Source organism: Bacillus rossius, chromosome 17 (assembly GCF_032445375.1).
Source record: "Bacillus rossius redtenbacheri isolate Brsri chromosome 17, Brsri_v3, whole genome shotgun sequence".
Lineage (NCBI taxonomy): Eukaryota > Metazoa > Arthropoda > Insecta > Phasmatodea > Bacillidae > Bacillus > Bacillus rossius.
Genome location: NC_086344.1, coordinates 38,772,651 through 38,794,306, shown reverse-complemented (window position 1 = coordinate 38,794,306; position 21,656 = coordinate 38,772,651). Strand labels below are relative to the sequence as shown.

General features: G+C 42.0%; 1 protein-coding gene across 1 annotated transcript in view; it reads left to right on the top strand.

Moving 5' to 3' along the window:
* The window catches only part of LOC134540659 (cell adhesion molecule Dscam2-like), a 149,076-nt gene that overhangs the window by 100,717 nt on the left and 26,703 nt on the right, over window positions 1–21,656 (top strand). The window contains 9 exon segments of the mRNA XM_063383532.1: window positions 987–1,137; window positions 3,329–3,477; window positions 7,546–7,674; window positions 8,327–8,624; window positions 10,301–10,479; window positions 12,114–12,266; window positions 14,651–14,806; window positions 17,600–17,717; window positions 20,046–20,224. Coding sequence (XP_063239602.1) covers window positions 987–1,137; window positions 3,329–3,477; window positions 7,546–7,674; window positions 8,327–8,624; window positions 10,301–10,479; window positions 12,114–12,266; window positions 14,651–14,806; window positions 17,600–17,717; window positions 20,046–20,224 — 1,512 coding nt within the window.

Genomic DNA, 21,656 nt, shown 5'->3' with positions numbered 1-21,656 from the left:
TAAATATGGCGGTGTTGATAAAAGTTTACTTATGGTCAATTAGGTTAGGTTAGCTACATTATAAATACTTTAAAACATTGTGGACGGTTGATTTGGTTAGGATAGCTGCATTGAAGATACGGAAAGAAAACATGAACTTCGGGGAACTTCGGGTTTTGGCTCTCTCGTCAGTGAAAAGAATGCTTCCCGATTCTGCGGAGGCGGAACTAGCACACGCACACTCTCAGCAGCAGGTTTGAATGACATCAGGGCGGTAGAGGGTGTTGGAAGGGTCAGGCCTGAAGCGAGCAAAGTTCGTCGGGCTTGAGGGAGGGCGTAGCCTTGGTCGACGTCATCACGAAGCAGTTCTTCACCTACATTCAAGCATTTCATTTCCCCATGTAGTTTTGAACGACTAGGAAAGACTAACTACAATGCTTTGCCTCGCATTTAAATACCAAATTTGAATTTGTTTCACTTGTTAAGGCACGTGTAAAATCAATCGCTAGCTACTCCAGCATTGTATGCTGATTGGTCGTGCACAGAAATTCATCACGCAGCACTGTGGAAAGTTAAAAGAGTTCCGACAACTATTCAGAGCACAGTTCGCGTGCGTGTGCTGTTTCCCCAACGTGGCAGCTGCCAGGGGCGTATCCAGGGGGGGAAGGGGGGCATTTACGGGTTCAAACCCCCCCCCCCCTTTAGCACCAAATCTTTAATTAATTTCTTATTCATCACTCAAACAAATTTCATATTAAAAATAATAAAAATTTTAACCATTACAATATTTAAATTTAGGTACCGAAAACTGCTAAAATAGCACTATTGTACACCTTAAAATCCAAAATTTTCCCGGGGGAGGACCCCCGGACCACCCACTTTAATACGGGGGGGCCATGCTTCTTAACACCCCCCGCATACACGAATCCTGGCTACGCCACTGGCAGCTGCTGTCTGTTTGTATGCGGATGGAGCCCGCTGACGTTGAGGCGGTGGGGAACTTGCAGCGTCGCCGTACTTCTCAGCGCCGTCGAGGATCGTGACGGTGAAGAAGGGTGACACGGCCACGCTCAGGTGCGACGTGAGCGGTGACAAGCCGGTGAACGTCATGTGGCTCCGCGGCGGCAAGATGGAGCTCAGCCCAGCGTCCAACTACAGGTGAGGAAACTTTCAGCTTCGACGCTGCTTACACACTGCGAAGCGCTGCTTCCGAGAATTCAGGATACTCGATCTTCGCAGCAAGTAGTAACTGGACAACGTCGACTTCACATCCTTCTCTCAGATTTAGATGACAAGCTGCTTGTGGAAAGTAGCAGTAGCCCTCAGAAAAAGTTTATGGCTGACTTTCAATTGTTCCTTCTATCCAATTTAGTTTTGGGTTTCCACCCTCCATCTAATGTATATTTAGAGATGTGGTGGTTCTTTGATTACCCAATACCATCGTTTCTTCAAGAAACTGGATATATTGCAGAGTTGTTTTAGGTCCGTTGTAGATAAAATTAAAAATATGTTTTCCGTGGTGATGAGGCTAGTGCCATTTCAAAGGTTGATTTATAACTTGTGTTCTTTCGTGTAATAATGTGTATGCTTTTGTAATACCTTCTTATAATTTACATGCTGATTCGACCGTCATCATGATGCCATAGTTCACTGCCTTTATGGCGCACACTTCCAGGTGTGCCAATTTTAGCACGCAAATTTACCATACTTCCTTCCTGTCTATTGTCGCCTAAAGGTGAACTCAAGGTGATTTTTCCTGTCCGACCGTCAGCAAGCCGAGCGATTCACATCAGTCAAATACTTTTACATTCGCGTGCTGCCAACAGACTAGAAGGCTTGAAAACAGGTGAAAATGCTTATTGTGTAGTTGACGATCGTTAAAGTTAGGCACTCACGTATCGTTTTTTCGCTTGGATATTTGTTGACATACCTATTTTCACATTCTATGTCTCGTCCAATTTTTCCATTGAAAATCAAATTAAAAATGTGTTCAAACAAGTTGGAAACATTTAATGGAAACAGCGAAACAAAATAACCAACATAAAAACCTTTTTTTGTATAATAAAGGTGGCTTACAGTAGGTATCTGCCAACATACCGGTAGTTAGTCAGTCAGTCCATGGGAAGTTAAAGCATGGTAAGGCATCGCTGTCTCTCTTCGCGTACCGTGTGTTCCGCACCGAGGAACTTAGGAGTGTGTGTCTTGGAGCCCGTCTACAATAGTCCGAACCTGTGCGTGGTCCGTGTCCTTATCCGAATGTGAGTGACGTCACATTGTCTCGTTGAAAACTTCCCTGTCCACAATTGCGATGTCCGATGTCCGAATGTATTGATTTCTAAAGTTGTCACCAGAGCGCAGTAAATGTGCCAAAACAAATGTTTTTTGTTTATTGTATTGATGTTTGAGATTGAACTTATGTAAGTTATGTAAGTTATAAGTGACTTACAACACCTTCCATTTCCTTCAATAAAAAAAACACCACGTTTTCAAACGGGAACCGGAATTTCAAATATCATGAGTGTTCTGTTCTTTTTCTTTGTCCGAAGTACACAGGTTGGGACAAAAAGTTCAAATTGACGAATGTCTTCGGACCAGGCAGTTTCGGACCTTCGCCCACTTGATCGCATGACGTCAGAGGGTCACGTGGACCAATCAGCGACGAGTGTCCTTCGGACACAGTTTAGGACATTGCTATTGTAGACGGGCCATAAGAGGTTGGGAGAGGAGGGGATGTGGTCACGTGGGGTGTGTTCCACCTTTGAATATATATACTGTATAGAAGTCGCCAGCCCAGGTTAAAATTTCTAATACGGTTTAGAGGTAGTTGGTTAATTCACCGCCGCAATCGCCACCATCTCTAGGGCATCGACTTGTGGTAGTCCCTAGCGGACAAGTGTCGAACTCAAACACCCCTTCCCCCTCCCGTTGATCGACCTTGAGCTGCAGTGAATGTTGGGTGGGGGGGGGGTGCGGGGAATGACAGCGGGCGACAGTGCTGCACTCTAACGCGTAAATAACAACTTGAGATGATACAGGGCATTACGGCAGCGCACTGCAGCGGGTGAAGTTCCCAAGCTGCTCATCATACGCTCCTGAAAAACGTAGAGTAAAACCTATCCACTCGCGACTTCTATACAGTATATATATTCAAAGGTTCCGCAAACCTGACAGGGGGGCATACTGGAGCCATAGGCACTGTGTCTGCAGGGTGTCGGTGAAGCAGTGTGTTCCGCACCTGGGAACTCAGGAGTGTGTGTCTGAGTGGTTGGGAGAGGAGGGTGTGTTCCTCGATGCACCTCCGCTGACCTGATAGGGGTACAGACTGGAGCCAGGGGCACTGTGCCTGCAGGGTGTCGGTGAAGCAGGACTCGACCCCCGATGGAGTCAGCGCGGAGCTGCAGATCGACGGTGCTGAGGCAGGGGACAGCGGGGCCTACTTCTGCCAGGCCAGCAACATGTACGGGCGGGACCAGCAGCTGGTGCAACTGCTGGTGCAAGGTATACCGCAACCCCGCCTCGAGGATAAACATTACAGTTGAATCGGCACACGCCAAAAGGGCCTCGGTCACGTAAAAAATGGCAAAGTGGGTCAAGCATGAAAAATCTTATGTCATAGGATAGCTTCAACTATCTATATCGTCGGCTTACTTCTTAAACCTCGTAACTCCATTTCAGTCAATTTTACAGGAGAACGCTTTTGGATGCACGGTTTCGACTGACAAAAGATACGAGGTTTTATAATTTGTGAATAGAAATAGAGACTAAGTAGAGTTGACTTTACGAGGTTTTATCAGCATATGCACTATGAAAAATGAAAAAAAAAAATACACCAAACACATCCGGAATATAAAAGTGGGAAAATCTGGACTTACGAGGTTTTAGAAGTAAGCCGACGATATGCTGAAAGGAACTGAGTCACACCCGCGGGTTTCACTAATGTTAGCCAGGGGGAAATTCTTAACGTACGCTAAAAAAAAAAATAAAAAAAGGGTCGCTTAGAGACAGATATATTCGTTTTTTTCTCACAACTGGGTTGCTTGGACCGAGGCCCTTTTTAGCACGTGCCGATTCAGTTGTACAGTCGGTGCTTTTTAGACCGACGTTCTCCAGTCAGTCACTTCCTGCATTCCTGCACCGACCCCGGCCGCTCGCTTTCCGATTGGATTTTTTTATTCCCAAAATTTCATTAGGACATACGCCATTGCAGGTCATGCTTATGTCATAAATAAACCTCTTTTAACTGGCAGAAAAGATGAAGATGCAAACTCATGGAAAAACCAGCCAAAGATCAGCCTGCGTCAAAAAAAAAACAGCGCACATAATTCTGTGAAAGGAAATAATCAAAAAAAAAATATCACAGCACACACGAACACGGTGGGATACTTTCATGACTATTTGCGTTCACAGTGTGCTCTGTTGTGCTGTCTGTGCATTTAAATTTTTACATCAGCCCATTTTGTCTTGTTTTCTGTGCGTTTTGAGTATTCATCTTATTTGACCGGTTTTGAGCTTTATCGATGGCATATGTTGTAACCAGCAATGGCATGTGTGTCCAAAAATTTATTTTTAATTAATTCTGCCCATTGCAAGAATTATTCAAAGAACCTACAGATTTTATTTTATTTTTGTGGTTTTGGACATTTGTTGATTTTGACCACCACAATATTGTTTTAATTGTAACGTTCATGTGTGTATTTTTATCTTGCCACAGAGCTGTTTACACTTTTTTATATTAAATCATTGCACTATATATACCATTTTTTTCTATAGATTTCTGCTAAAACTGTATTATTTATCATAAGATGCTCCCAGCCCGCGACCGGGTCTGCAAAGAAAAATGTCTCCATCTTCCTCTTTCCCTAAACCATTTCTCCTCCTTCAATCTGTTCCATCCTTCTCCTCTCTCCACCTTCTCCTTGGTCTTCATTGGTGCCTTCTTCCTATGTTCTTCAACCCCAATGTTTTCATGGGCAGCCTCTCTTTCCCATTCTCTGGACACGGCCATGCCATCTTATCTCATCTCATTCTTGATTTCCCATGATCTCATTCAACCTTGTAACTGCCAACGTACTTCTCATAAAGTAGCTTGGCTTCTGGGCTGTAGCCGCGTTCTTGGCGAATAATTACTCAACCCCAGTAGGTAACTGCTCCCTGATGATGGCCACTACGATGTCGACCGAAACGTCAGGTGAATTATTCGCCAAAGATGCAGCTACAACCCAGAAGCCAAGCTACTTCAGACAATGGCCGTGATAGCCTGCGAACAGTACTTCTCATAAACTTCATCCCCTATTGTTGTAATCTTCCCAGCATCTATCGTGCCTGCAGTCCAAGTCTCTGCCCCATAGCATAATGTATAACTACGTATATAGATTTTCAACAACCCAGCGGAAATGCTGGTCAGGTATGGCCGTGGTCTTGAACATGCAGAACGAAAGACCTTTTCACTGGATCCCAAAAAAACTAATAAATCTCTTACGTATTGAACACCAAGCCCACAGATACCCTTGAGTAAAATGTGTTGTAAGCGCTGATCAACGCGCACCGCAGTAGTTTCATGGAGCTGATGGATGAGGACAGAAGCAGACGTGTGGGAGGGGCACAGCTGGCTTTTGAGCTATCCTCCCTCATTCTCTCCTCCATAGCATAAACATGGAGGAATAGCAGCACGCTCCCGACCTTCCAAGTTGTGCTGGATTATCGAACATCAGTATGGTTATAAGTTATGCCATGAAGCAGAGACTTGGATCGTAGGTAAGAGAGATGCTGGGAGGATCAGAGCAACAGGAATGTAGTTTATGGTGAGACAAGATCAAGATAACAAGAGCAGGAGTACAGTCCTGGAATGAGAGCGCGAGGAAAATGTTGGAGTTTGTCGGTTTTTTTATTTTTTTTGTAAATTTGTATAATTTTTTTTTTACTTTAGTGCTACTGTACTGTTTGGCATTTTTTTTAAAACATCAGTACTTTTAAAAACTAATGGAATTAAAGTTTTATAATGGCTTTCCAAGATGTCAGACTGTCAGAAGTCCTTTTTTTGTTAGTCATATTAATTTTTAAGAAATGTCAAGACTACGAGAGGTATCAGGTTGTCCGCCCTTGTGTAAGTGCCGAGGCTGGCTATCTGTGCGTGGGAAACCTTCTTTTCACAGACAAGAGAGCCAAACGCCCGTTCGTGCATTTTCGGTTTTTTTTTTTTTTGTTCATTGTAAATAAATATGGTGGTGTTGATAAAAGGATACTAATGGACCAATTAGGTTAGGTTAGCTACATTATAAATACTTTAAAACATTGTGGACGGTTGATTTGGTTTGGATGGCTACATTAAATATACAGGGGGGGAAAAAGCATGAACTTGGGAAAACTTCAGGGTTTAGGCTCTCTCGTCTGCGAAATGAAGGCTTACCGTGTGTGCCTGGGCTTTGAATATATATACTGTATAGAAGTCGCCAGCCCAGATTAAAATTTCTAATACGGTTTTGAGGTAGTTGGTTAATTCACCGCCGCCAATCGCCACCATCTCTAGGGCATCGACTTGTGGTGGTCCCTAGCGGACAAGTGTCGAACTCTTCAAACACCCCTTCCCCCCTCCCGCTGAACGACCTCGAGCTGCAGTGAATGATGGTTGGGGGGTGCGGGGAAATGACAGCGGGCGACAGTGCTGCGCTCTAACTTGTAAATAACAACCTAAGACGATACAGGGCGTTACGGCAGCGCACTGCAGCGGTGAAGTTCCCAAAGCTGCTCATTGTACGCTCCTGAAAAACGTGGAGTAAATCCTATCCACTCGCGACTTCTATACAGTATATATACGAGGGTTATTTTTTTTTCAACTTCCGATCGGCTGTAATAAAAAAAACGGGAATGAATTGGGAAATTATTTTAATGTCAAAAGAAACGTACATCTTTACTCTATTTTTCCACATAATCACCGTGCAGATTGAGGCATTTGTCGTACCGATTCACCAGCTTTCCAATACCCTCTGCATAAAATGATGCCTCCTGCCTATTCAGCCACGTTTTAACACACAACACTCATTCGGCGATGGATTTCTGCTGCAGTGTGCCCTTCTGCCTGTAAGAAACGGATGTCTCCACGCAGCTCGCATTTCGCCGTACAGTTTATCGTTGCAGCCATGTTGACATTCCCATAACCAAGCTTCAACTGAGGTGTGAGTTGGCCGCTTAACATGGTTGGTGGAAGGGGGTAAACTCTACGAGACGTGTCGTTTCGTGTACGAGCGATTAGGGTATCGATTAATGGGGCATGCCATGGAGAAATGAAACTGTAATCACACTGCAGGGCACTGTTAAAACGTGGCTGAATAAGCAGGAGGCATCAATTTATGCAGAGGGTTTCGGAAAGCTGGTGCATCGGTACGACAAATTCCTCAATCTGCATGGTGATTATGTGGAAAAATAGAGTAAAGATGTACGTTTCTTTTGACATTAAAATAATTTCCCAATTCATTCCCGTTTTTTTTATTACAGCCGATCGGAGGTTGAAAAAAAAATAACCCTCGTATATTCAAAGGCCCGGGTGACGGCAGCGTGTTTGCCCCGCAGAGCCACCCAAGAGCCCCGTCGGGCTGGAGGCAGTGCAGGTGGGCAGTCGCTCCGTCAAGGTCCAGTGGCAGCACCAGGCGGACGCCAGCGAGGTTACCCGCTTCCTTCTGGAGTACAAGGAGATAGATGGTGAGGAATCATAACCATTCAAATTTTTAATTTGTATTTGGGAATAATTTGGTATTCGTACACGGACCCAAATTTGTAACCGCCCTGTTGCTTCACTCCAGCAACACCGCGGTCAACAATCTGTCCTAAAAAAAAATCATCGTCTGTGCACCTTCGACCGTACCTCGGGATTGCTCGGAACGCCCAATACCCACTCAACACTTGGCGTGCGTTTAGCAAACGATTTCAGTTTCATTTTAACATCCTAATGAAATTACTTTAACAAAGTGGCAAAAAAAAAGCCAAAAAAAATGAATATTTTCTAATTAAACACAAAAATAAATACTTCTTCAAAGAAATAAAACTCACGTAGGCAACAGCTAACTAAAAAATGAAGAAAGTTACCGGAACCAGTAACAAAACTTAAAAAAAAAAAACCACCTGACATATCTCAGGAGATATTGGTGTCATTGTTTTTATTTTCATGAACGTTGCTAGTAAAGTTGAGTGAGAGGCGGTGTGGGAGGTGTCACTGAGGCGTTGTGGGAGGTGTCACTGAGGCGGTGTGGGAGGTGTCACTGAGGCGGTGTGGGAGGTGTCACTGAGGCGGTGTGGGAGGTGTCACTGAGGCGGTGTGGGAGGCGTCACTGAGGCGGTGTGGGAGGTGTGGCAGGCAGCTGGGAGCAGCTGGAGCTGGGCGGCACGCCCCTGCCCCTGAGCGCCGTGCTGGAGGACCTGAAGCCCGCCACGCGCTACGCCCTGCGCGTGGTGGCGGAGGGGCCGGCGGGGCGCAGCGCCCCCAGCGCGGAGCTGACCCTGCGCACGGAGCCCCAGCGCCCCGCCGGGCCCCCGCGCGCGGTGTCAGTGCGACCCGTGTCCTCCACGGAGCTGCTGGTCACGTGGGCTCCCCCCTCGCCCGAACTACGTCATGGCGAGGTGCAGGGGTACAACGTGGGCTACCGCGAGGCCAGGTGAGCACCTAGACGAGTCCTCAACACTCCGACCATAACCTTTTTTTCATATCTTTCGGTAAACTATTATCTTTGAAAGATTTTGTGCATCGGGAGTGCATGACGATGATGTAAGGTCTTCGGACATATGCCATTGCCCGGGCCGGTGCGAGGTAAATTGGCGCCCTAGGCGAAAAACCTTATTTGCCCCCCCTTTTCCCCCTCAACGGACACCCCAAAAAAAAATTTCATTTGCCTCAAAATACATGATGTAAGCCTAAGATTTATGTCAACAATCAAAAATGTAAGCAAGCTTTTTTTTTTTTTACTTTTTTTACTCATTACAAATCATGAAACAAGTCACCGTGGACTTTAAATAATTATACTTATATCAATATAAACATTCCAAACTGTTACAAAAAATCCATTTTCGTCTAGTTTCAATAATCGTTGAACATGTTGTATCGGCTGTTGTGTGTCGTGCTGCGCCGCCCCCAGCTACTTGGCGCCCTGGGCGGTTGCCTAGTTCACCTATATGGACGCGCCGGCCCTGGCCTTTGCTAAAATTGCAGAAAATTGTTGAGCCACTAGCAGGACAGACAGATACTTTTGTCCAAGATTCTAATAATTCTTGAAAATGCTTAGCAATGGCGTATGTCCAAAAAGTTAAATCAAGTGTAGGGGGAAACTGTCCCGGACTGTGTTAATGTATGAGTGCTAGTACTGGAGCACTGATTTCAGAAAGATTTATCACCATTGTCTAAACTATCTGGTGCAACCAATTGTAAATCACTGATCGCTCGAAGAAAAATTCATTTCACAATTAGAATCAGGAATGTTTAATTGCCGAACAGAAGCACGGTACACTGAGTCGAGCAAAGTAGTCAAAAGTTGTCAAAAACTGGACTGGCCTCTAGGATTCGCTAGTTGCAGTGACCTCGGCATCCCCAGGGTTGGGGGGGGAATCCACTGAAGTACGAAACTTTTTTGTAGTATTTGTCTAGGTTATTGGAAGCAGGGGCGAAACAACAGGGGGCGGGCAAGGGTATTCCCCTCCCCCTCTAAAACCCTGAAGTGGGGGCAAACAGGGGCAAAGAAAGTGCTGTGTAATCAATTTTTAGATGATAAAACTGCTTAAATAGCACCATTTTCCACCTTGAAATACAAATTTTCCCGGGGGGAGGACCCCCTGATCCCCCGCTTCAATAGGGGGGGATCGATGATTCTTTATATAAAGGTATATTGCCCCCCCCCCCCTTTTGGAAATTTAGTTGTTGCGCCCTTGACTCTGACCATGACTTTTTCATATTTTGGGGTAAACTATCCCCGGACTGTGTTAACGTATGAGTATTAGTACTGGAGCACTGATTTCAGAATATTTATCACCATTGTCTAAACTATCTGGTGCAACCAATTGTAAATCACTGATCACTCGAAGAAAAATTCATTTCACAATTGGAATCAGGAATGTTTAATTGCCGAACAGAAGCACGGTACACTGAGTCGAGCAAGGTAATCAAACGTCGTCAAACACTGGACTGGCCTCTAGGATGCGCTAGTTTGCAGCAACCTCGGCATCCCCAGGGCTGGGGGGGAATCCCCCTGAAGTACGAAACTTTTTTGTAGTTGTTTGTCTAGGTTGTTGGAAGCGATGTGCAGCGCAGACCGCTGAACTGTTTGTGCGTGTGCGTGCGCAGCGCGGGCGGCGGCAGCTTCAACTTCACCTCCGTGGCCGGGGACGGCGAGGAAGGGGCAGGGGAGCTGCTACTCGGGGGCCTCGCCAAGTTCGCTCGCTACTCGGTGGTGGTGCAGGCCTTCAACCAGGTGGGGTCGGGCCCGCTGTCGGAGCCGGCCTCCGCGCAGACCTTGGAGGACGGTGAGCACGCCTTTCCTGCTTGCCCCCCCGCCATCAAGTCCGCTAACGTTCAGTCAGACCTCGCGTTTCGCGACGAATCTCGGGTTATGCTTGCGTCCATCTACAAAATTATGTTTGTACGTGGTCTTTCATCATTTTTTTAGCATTATTTCGACATGATAATAAATATCTTAGTACTTAATTAACAAAGTAAAGAGGGCGCCCCGACATTATTTAACCCTTTCCTGCCTAGAAATGCAAAAAAATTGAATTTTGTAATTTTTATTTCATTTTTATATTTAAGTAAGCATAAAAGGAGGCCATAATTTTTTCCAATATTTTTTTATTTATATTTAATATTTTTTTTAATGATGGGACTTTTAAGTCCTGTCAGGCATTTATCATATGTCCAGCTCAACAAACAAAAAAAAAGGGCGCTCCAGACAGCTGCAGCGCTGCCGTATTAGTGCTGCAACCTCTTGGCTGTCAATCGAACTTCTTCGACAACTGGCAGAGCGGAGCTATACAGGGACCCAGAGCTCCCGACAGTCAGCATGTGGTTTCAAACATGCACACACTATTTCTATGGGGCTTCAAACATTGTGGGACTCACAAGTACCGCCAGGCAGGAAAGGGTTAAAATATACATATTACACCTTAACAAACAAATGATTGCATTAACAAAACTTTAAAGCATTGCACCAAAATTTGATTTCCCCAATAGTTACATATATTATTAGTTTCCTTGATTTTACATGTTCTTGAGGATTACGTTCTTAAAGCACTGCTCGCTGGTATGTTTTTAATGAATTTAGTTCCTTCTATGCAAGTGATAAATATATATATAGCTCATATCACCTGGGTCGTCCCAGGATGACGTCGGACCGAGAGGAAAACTCTTCTAAAGGGGGAAATCAGCTGGAGGTCCCGAAGATCATGCGGGGAGCAATTTCTCTCCCCAGAAACTTGGACCCTGTCTGAAACACAAGTCAAATGGTTTTATTATAACAAACATTATAAATAGTTTTTTTACTTGATTCCAGTAATTTATAAAATAAAATGTAATGCAGCCATCCTAAGGAACAAAAATATATATTTTTTCTATTCGATTTGACTTTGACTAATATTTCATACATTCAATTTGATATTTTCTTCACATCAAAAAACTAGTATTCGCTTATTTTCGTGTTTTATATTTACTACACTCTGGTGACCATCAGTAGTTTCAAACATCGCAGTTGCAGCTGGGGCAGTTTTTCCGTGAGACAGTTTTTCACTCGGAGATAACGAATGCATTGCCAGGTTTCTTATTCGCTTTCATCTTACTCCTCTATTTTTTTTTTTTTGGTACCACTTATACATCTCTCATTTTCATGTTACTATATTTCGGATCAATGTTTCTTGGATGGGTGGAAAATCTGTAGCATTCCCAGAGGGGCCTTACAGGATAACGTTTATCATTCAAATTTCACAGTTACAATTTTGCCCACTCAGAGAAGGGCTTTTTTTATTCCAGGGGTTGAGGACCCCTGCTTCCCCCTCCCCCCTTCCCCAACTCCTTTCCACCGGGATCTAAGCCCGTGGACTCGTATGAAGTGTGACAAAGAGACTCTCACTGTAGTAGTAAGTGGTGTGGTGTGCCGTGCGGTGTGCAGTGCCCAGCATGCCGCCCCAGGACGTGCGCTGCGCGGCGCTGACGTCACAGTCGCTGCAGGTGAGCTGGCAGCCGCCGCCCACCTCGCACTGCAACGGCGTGCTGCAGGGCTACAAGCTGCACTGCGAGCCCCTGCAGCAGGACCTCGGCCCAGGTGCGCCTTGTCGCGACCCTCTAGCCCCTCCGACCCTCTCGGTCCCTCGGGCCAGGGGATATAGCAGAGCTGATAACCTCTGGAGTTCAACGAGTCAGTTTATTTTTCCTTCACACCTATTCCTGCTATTATTACGTAATACATAAATAACTAGTGATGGGATTTTCGATACTTGATGGTATCGCAAAGTATCGAGTATCGAAACTGTAAGTTCGATACATTTTTTCGATACCGGAATGCTTGTTCATTTGTATCAGGGATGTTAGACGTACCAACTTGTTGGTACATATACCATTTTTCAGGGTCTTGTACCATGTACCAAGTAGAAATTGTGCTGGTATGCAGAAATACCAACTTTGAACATCGACCATGCGCGATGCACCATGCATTAACAATTAACATTAGGCGGGGACGAATAATTATAATAGTTGCGTTGTAATAATTCCATCTGTATACTATTAATAAAACGGCATTTTAAGATAAATTTTTAGTGCTAATTTAATTGAAAGTATTCATACTAGGTGCTAACGTTTTTATGGCCATCTTATAATTTCAGAAGCTAGTTCTCTAGAAATTGATCACGGTGCCATGCCGCCATGCTGTTATACGTTTATTTTTTTATTAACAATTTTATAACTTTACTTTAAATGAGATGGCCTCAATATTTATTAATATATGTGTTTATTTTGTTGAAAGATTAAAATTATAATCACATTTATATAACTACAATATATTATGTGATTGATACCTTAAGGAGTTTCTTATGAATATTGGTACCGAAACTATTTCAGTTAAGATAAAACATTTTTGCCGATTGAATAAAAAATATGTTACCAACCTTATCATACTTTATTTGTTGACACGTGTGTATCCTTTTATGTTTCCATAGTATATATCGTATTAAAGCAGTTTATATAAATATCATTTTATATATATGAAACAAAATCTACAGGATCTTTTTCAGTGTAAGATTTTGGAGTGTACCAGTTTTTTTTTCAGATACCAGCTTTTAGTGACATCTGTACCAGGTTCGTTGAGCCACTGTCTAACATCCCTGATTTGTATTGAATTAAGTTTTGAGTCGCCATCGTACAAAATACAACTACAGTAGAACCTCGGTGATACGTTCCCGTTTCATTCATTTTCCCGTGTCATACTACGATTAATTTTGGTCCCGCCGAAAGTACAATATTTACAATGGTTTACTTTCCCGGAACATACACTTATAAAATCATTAATTTCCCGTTTCATACGTTTTTACGAAGCGTAAAAGTCCTAAAATTCACAAGTTTTTTTGTTATATTCCTCCTAATAAACTACGTTTTAATGATTGGATTTTGAAAAACGTTCTTTGTTTACCTTTGCAAATGTAAGAAAATAACTTTATCGCACCATAGATATAGATAGTATCAGGAAGACTGTGCACTTCGGTAGTAGCATCTATGGCCAGCACCAAGCGAGACTAGTAGCGCAAACAAGCAATGATTATGAAAATGGTGCACGCGCTTTACCAAGGCACGGATCTCATATTTTGTGCATTCAATAATCTTTGAACTGAATATACCTGTTTCTTATTGTGTTCTTACGATCGGATTGTTTTCTATTTTACGTTTCTCAAGTTAAAATTTTATTGAAAATTGTTCTGTTGCATAAAGTTGTTTGTAAAATGAAACAAACAAGCAAAAATTTCTTATTTTCTTTTTACAATAGCCTAATTGTTTTTATTTCTAATTTAGGCTTAATGACTTTACCCCCTCCAAGAAAGGACTTCATAACATGTTGTAAGGCCACTGTTTCTCATGTCAGCTTTACTTGACTATGGACTAAATTTTACATTTCTTGTGGTTTTATTATATGTATATATATATATATAATGATGGATTCATATCTTTCATTAATATAATGCAATTATTTACACATTTTGTATTTAAGTTTAATCTGACATTGTGCTGGTATGCTAGATTGAATTTATATAGATTAAAACTAATTTATGTTATTTGTAATAATTGTTACTTAATGGGAAAATATTTTTCCCTGGAGTATCGAAAGTATCGTAAGAATCGAAAGTATCGAATTGAAAACACAATACAGAATCGAGTATCGAAAGTGTGGTATCGTCCCACCTCTATAAATAGCATTACAATATGTATTAATTCTGGAAAATTAGCTAATGAACGAAACATTTAAAAGGTTAAATGTTTCAACACCGTGGTTAATATATATTTTTTAAATTTATTGTACCTAATTGTTCAGATTCGAGGGGGTGTATTCCGGGTACTCTTTCGATTCCAATTTGTGATTTCGGATCTGGGAATAAATTGGGGTTTGGCCCGTCGCTGGCAGGAAAGCGAAGCACAATGTCGGGGCGTGCTGGCTCGTTGCAGGCGCGGACGAGGTGGAGGCGCGCAAGACGACGGCGCTGACGGCCGTGCTGACCGGGCTCAGGAGGTTCGCCAACTACAGCATCCAGGTGCTGGCGTTCACGCGCGTGGGCGACGGGGTGCCCTCCAAGGCCCTCTACTGCGCCACCGAGGAGGATGGTACGGCCGCTCCTCCTTCCCCCTTCCTCCTTCCCCTTCCCCCTTCCCCCTCCTTCCCCCTTATTCCTTCTCCTTCCTCTTCCTCCTTCCTTCTTCCCCTTCCCCTTCCTCCTTCCCCCTTCCCCCTTCCTCCTTCCCCTTCATCCTTCGACTTCCCCCTTCCCTGTCATCCTACAGACCCCCTCCTTTCTTTCTGGGCACAGCCATCAGCCATGACCGCCACCTCCTGGGAGGTCAGGGCATTCGTCACTCTGAATTATGGATAAGTCATGGAAATTCTCCAGAGATAGTAATTGCAGTCTGTCATCATTCAGACTGTGAAAGTATTTTTGTAGATGGTTTTTCAATGCGTAGTCATACAATAAAATAACATATGTAAGGTTCTGTTTGAATTAGGTCAGCATTGGAGATGGTAGGGGGGCTAAAATTTGTAAAATAGAACAATTATTTTTTAAAAATATTAGTGAGGGAAATTTGCAATTTCAGTAATGGAGAGTCAGAAAAAGGTCAGAGATATTATATTATAGATTTGTGTGGGCACCCTGGTAAGACATGCAACAATTTTCAAATCAACTCTTTTAAATTGCCTTGGTAGGAGATGGTGGAAAACAAATGCAATGGTTTTTTGGAATAGATTAAACTTGAACGTCCTCAACAGGTAAATTCAACTGAAAGGTTCCGAAAGAGTCCTGAATGATCCAACTGTGTTCAGCCAGCATGTGGACTGCTGGATCCAGATTCCAATCCAGATCCTCCAGACAAGTGTTTGTTCAAAAATACAGTGAAACTTTGTTTATAAAAAGACAAATAATACAAAACTCTCGTTAATACAAAGAGTTTTCACAGTCCCTAGAAACTTTGTACAAATTTAGAGCTAAGTAATTTGTTTAATACAAAAGAGTATGTGATACAAAGTTGTTTATGTTCAAATGATAAACAATGGTTAGTACAAATATCCCAGCATTATGTTAAGAAACTAAATATTGGTACATTCTTACATGTTGTAGAAAATTTCTTATTATATTTGCTCATGTTTAATTATGATCTATATAATAATATATTAAAAAATCTCCATTTGATAAAAAAAAAATTATAAGACAATTTTGTTAAAAGGTTGAAAACATTCTGGAATTAGTTCACCAGGTATTTGTTAGGCCTCTGCGAAGCTTCGACTAAGCGAATCAATCGAAGCTCTTTTTAATATTCGAATTGACTTAGCCAGGCAATTTTGCTGTATGTTTTATTTAAATCTTCAGTTGTGATGCAAAGCTTCGGGTCTGATGTGAAAGCTTCACAATTTGTTTCAAAGTTTGAAAAACTTGGAAGCACAAGATTAGCTCATGAAAATATTTTTTGTGTTGTATATGTTTTGCTTGAATAAAGTTAGTTACTTAAAACATTAAAAAAATTGCACTCTACACTCTAATGCTCAATATTAATACTATGCATGGTTATTATAATTTATAATATAATTTTTAATGAATTTTGCTATTGGTAATTAGGTATTAGAGACCTGCAAAATTCGCGGTTTCGATGGCCTTCAGGTTAGACTGCACATACCCCTGTACACTCGGGCAAATAACGCAAGTTCATTGGCTGCCGACTTGTAAGTCGTCTCAGCTGGTTTGTCTGTGATTCGATCCTCCTTTGGTTGAGGGTTTATAACTGGTTGAGATTCGTCCAGATGAACAGTAAGCCAATAGCAAAATCATCTAAGAGGTATATGTGTTTGAATTCTAGCCTATCACCGAATGAATCCGTGAATTTTGCAGGTCTCTAGTAATTATTTAATTTCTTCAAATATTACAGAGGTTAAACAATTTTTTTTTTTTTTTAATTTAAAACTTGTATTATTGAAATAAATGTAATACAGTTTCACCAGGAACAATATTCACAATTCGATTCGACTTTGAGGATATTTTAAACGTTCGATTTGATGTTCGCTTCACGTCAGTAATCCAGTATCCGCACGGGCCTAGCGTCTGTACACGCGGACGTGGTCTCGACTCGGAAGCCAAGGAGTTGAAGCGCTCAGGGGCGTCGGAACAGGGGGGGGCAGCAGGGGCGAGTGGCCCCCGTGCTGTTCTGCATGGGGGAGGGGAGCGAGAGTAGCATTTTGCCCCCCCCCCCCCCCCCTCCTTTCCCCAGAATAAATGTTTGGTCCTAATAGTATTTTTTCTCAACCAGTAGTTACAAACATTGCATTGGTGATCACACTGATCAGAAAAATCAAATTTACGATTGTCAATATACTGTAAAATGATTTGCAAATTCCTAGATGGTATTTTATTTAAATTGTACTACATCTACTGTCAGAGACATATTATTTCAGTTGAAAAATAAAAATTCAGTAAAAAAATGTATTTTGAAAATTCCTAGAAATAATATGTTCAAGCTACCAATGTTCACAGGTTAAGGAACCAAAAAAAAAAAAATATCTATTGACATTAAATTCCAAAACCGTAGCTAGGGGGTAGATCACATGGGTTAGGTTATTTGTCACCCACTACCCACGATATTTTAATCCATATTTAATACATACTACGTCATCAAATTCTTGGAATGGTGTATATTTAATATTTTGGTTCGGAAACTCATTAAATAGCACAATTTTGCATCTAAAATTCCAAAAATTTTCCCGGGGGAGGGGCCCACCGGACCCCCCGGCTCTAGGACTTAGGTTAAGTGTGATACATCTTTTTGCCCCCCCCCCCCCCCATCCTCCCCCCTACTCGTGAAAACGTTCCGACGTCCCTGGAAGCACTGGAGTGCCGTCGCTGATGCCTTGCTCAGTTCCAGGCCCGCCGGCGGACATCAAGGTGGTGGTCAGTTCGGCCCAGTCGCTGCTGGTCTCGTGGCTGCCCCCCGCCGACCCCAACGGGATCGTCACAAAATACAACCTCTACACTAGGTACCGTCTTTGAAACATTCGTGCGGCGGGATGTTGCACGACTTGACGTGAGCTTTTTTGGACACGCGCCATTGCTAAAGCACGTGTGTGCCTGTGGAAGGAAACTACAAAAAAAAAACCAAAAGACAAAAAAACACGAATTTAGCAAAGAAATTGCTGTTGTCAACAGGATATATACACCGCATAATATTCCATTACAGGAATATGGTCAACAAACAAAGAAAAACAAAGAAAAATGCACTAAGAGAACGAAGGAAAAAAAAAAAAATTCAGCACAACAGTTGAAACGCGAGACTTGTTCTGTTTTTGTCTCGTTTCAACTGTTGTGCTGATTTTTTTTGGTTCAATTCATTATTTGTGGGAGTTTTTTTCGTTCTCTTAGTCCATTTTTCTTTGTTTTTTCTTTGTTTGTCCTGTTGACAACAGCAATTTTTGCTTAATTTGTGTTTTTTTTTGTCTTTTGGGTTTTTTTTTTTTTTTTTTTTTTTTTTTGTAGTTTTCTTCCACAGAGACACACATGTGCTTAGCAATGGCATATGTCCAAAAGCTCACATCAAGTCTCTACACCAAGTGCGCGCGCCCTGGCTCTCATCCTACCCCTACCCCACTCCTCTTCAGCCTTCGTGATTGGCTGCATTGCTTCCTGCCGGTCGACCCCAAGATCAGTTCCCGACGAGCTCCGACACATGTCTTCTGCCAGGGAGAAGCTTTGGCGTGGAGACTGTGTTCTTTCCCCCTCTTGCTGCCCTGCCTCATAAACAGTAGAAGCGCCGCCTGTTGAAGTCAGGAGTTTCAGTGATGCTTACAAACCAGAGGGGTTTTTCTTTCTTTTTTTCTTTTCCAATTCGTCAATAATACTTATTGGAAGGAAATTAAATTTCGAAAAAATAAGTTGTAACCAGTTCTAAACATGCTAGTAGAAAGGAATGTTTTAATGGAAAATAGTTGTTCATGCTACCCATTCCAGTGAATTCCAGACAGTAAAAGAAAATGATTGATTCAAGCTTGACATAACAAGCCGTGGAGCTTGCAGAAAGTAAGTCTCAGCCTTAGCGCTCTGGTCTCCCACCCCAGATTAGTTATTTTTAGAGCCACGGAATTTTCGCGCATTCATTTAGTCGCAAGCTAGAATGCAAATCTCCACACTGTCGCACTTTGTTCATGATTGGACCGCAGTTATCTGGACACGCCCCTCTACGACCGTGAGCCAACGATGTCCAGCTAGGAGAGAAGTAAGCGAATCAGGTAGGGCCAAATAACCAGGATAAAAATGTTCTCGCTAAGAAATCAACCAATGGGAAAGTAAACTTGGGTCGAGCACACATATAACTTTAAATTCTATCCTGAGGCCAGAGGAATCCGCGAAATTTCCGGAACTCCAGTTATTTTCCATGATCTTATCATTACCATTATTATTATACTATTTATGTAAATATAAGGCCACTCTCTATCTACTGCTAGGATCAAAAAAATTGTTGGTTAAGCAGTACCGACCAATCTACAGAAAATAAATCATTGTAAAAAAAACTTGCATCAAAGTATCTTCAATTATTTAAATGTAGGTTGGTAAAGCAAAAAAGGAAACTTCTAAGGGAAAATACTTGGTTTTTTATATATATATATTTTTATTTATTTATTTATTTATTTATTTATTTCTCTTAGTACTTAGTCCATTTTTTCTTTGTTTGGTGACCGTATTCCTGTTATGGAATATTATGTGCTGTTTATATCCTGTTGACAACAGCAACTTTTTGCTTAATTTTGTGTTTTTTGTAGTTTTCTTCTGCAGACATACATGTGCTTAGCAGTGGCGTATGTCCCAAAGCTTACATCAAGTCATGCACTCCCATTGCACAAATCTTTCAAAGATAATTATATTTTTTCAGAATATTTTTTGGTAACATGAAATCTTGCTATGAAGACGTGGTGGCAGGGTGTCCACAGTTAGTACTTTCGTACTAGATTTAGTACTTATATGACATTTTTAGTGGTCAAGTACAGATCTAGTACTTTTTTCTTTAATATAATATAATTACTTACAGTAACTCCAATGAGTTTTATTATTAAGCGTAATTATTTATAAAAACTATGGAATGTATGTGTGTGTTTGGTGTGATATATTTAAGTTGGAGCATTGCAATGTCATAATAACTTCCTAAATTGTTAAAACCATAGCAAATTATAATTAAGTACTTTTTTTTCAAATCTAGTACTTTTTTCTCGCCTAAGTTGGTACGAAATATTTTTTCCCCGTGGACACCCTGCGTGGTGGTCGCGAAGCTGAGTGCTTGTCGGGTTGGTAAGACGTGGTGCTTGTCGGGCCGGCAGGATCGTGGACGGGCGGGACGAGCTGAACCACGCCAAGCTGAGCCTGGGCAGCCAGCACGCCAGCTACGAGGCGCAGGGCCTGCAGCAGCACGTGGAGTACCAGTACTGGGTGACGGCGTCGACGCGCGTTGGCGAGGGGCAGAGCTCCCGCGTCGCGTCGCAGGTGCCCACCAGCCGCGGTGAGCCCCCTAACCCCCTTACCACTCTACCCGCCACCCGCGGCGGAGGAGCCAGGCGGCAACAGTTCGTGCTCTCCCCGTTATTTTCAATTGGACGTAGTTACGCAAAAAAGGAACCAACCCACATGAAACCTATTTTGAGTATTTTGAAGTAAAAGTTAATTATAAATTCTGATTCTCCTATTGATAATATAATGTGGGTATAATTTTAATGGTCTAGTATAAATACTGATATAATAATAGCAACGACGGTACGATCAACCTTGTACTATTTTGATTTGTTTTCAAATAAAATATAACAAATTTGTGGGTTGGTTCCGTTTTCCATAACTACGTCCAATTTATTGTTATTGTATTATGGCTGCTAAAAGATGACACAACACCTTAAACGCAGGAAAAGTTATACGAAAAATCATTCTGCTGGAAAGGAAACCTATTTTAAAAATCAGCGCAAACATACACCTACCTAACCGAGAAATAACAAAGGTATGATGCAACTCGTTTACATACCAAGATCGTAAATTTCTTTGCGTCGCTTTGGACGAGAAAACCCATTCTCATGCTTTCCTGCCGCACAGGTTATATTTATAAGAACTAGTATGTATATAAATTATGCACTTGCCAACAACGCAACACCGAAACGATAATACTTTCGAGGCGAGCTTCGACAACTGCGCGGCGACAGCCCGTGTCACCCATGCTGAACAAGTGCCATAGTTTATTGTAAATAATAACGTAGAAAGTCTCCAGAAATTCAATATCCGTAAGTAATGAGTCGGTTGAAAGGTGTTTTGGTAGATGGTTAAAAAAAAAAGTACTTTTCAGCATAGAATTTGTGCTTAAAGCAATACACTTTATGCTTTCGACTAATTTACAAACACTGCACTCAAGAACAGCCTTAAATTACAGGAAAATTATTGTATTAATGATGCCTGTGGAACTATAAATAAATAGGTAAATTAAAAAAAAGATTCGTAACGCTTGAATAGATGAAAATGTACTATTTTCCATGTGTATCAGTTTTTAAGGGAAACAGTTGTTTCAGATATTGATACCATTCAGGTGGGGCTGTATCCATATTCCTCCATGTATCCAGGAGCAGGTGGGTTCTCTGTCTCATTCCATCTTACATTCCATCTCTTCTTACAGTCCATTGACCTCCATGTCAAATATACCTGCATTGTATTAATAACAGTAATTAAAAGTTTTCAATATTGAAATTAACTTATCCTCAATTTTTATAAAATATTTGAAGTCTGATGCAGTCTGAATGAAATAATGTTAACAGTTTATTTACCTTTTCCTGAATTCAAAAATATAATTTTTGACGTGACAACGTCTAATAAATCGACGAACGCCAGCTGCACGCACAAAAAATTGTGTCCCGTTACATACATTGTCCCATTACGCGGTGTCCCGTTACGCTCATTGT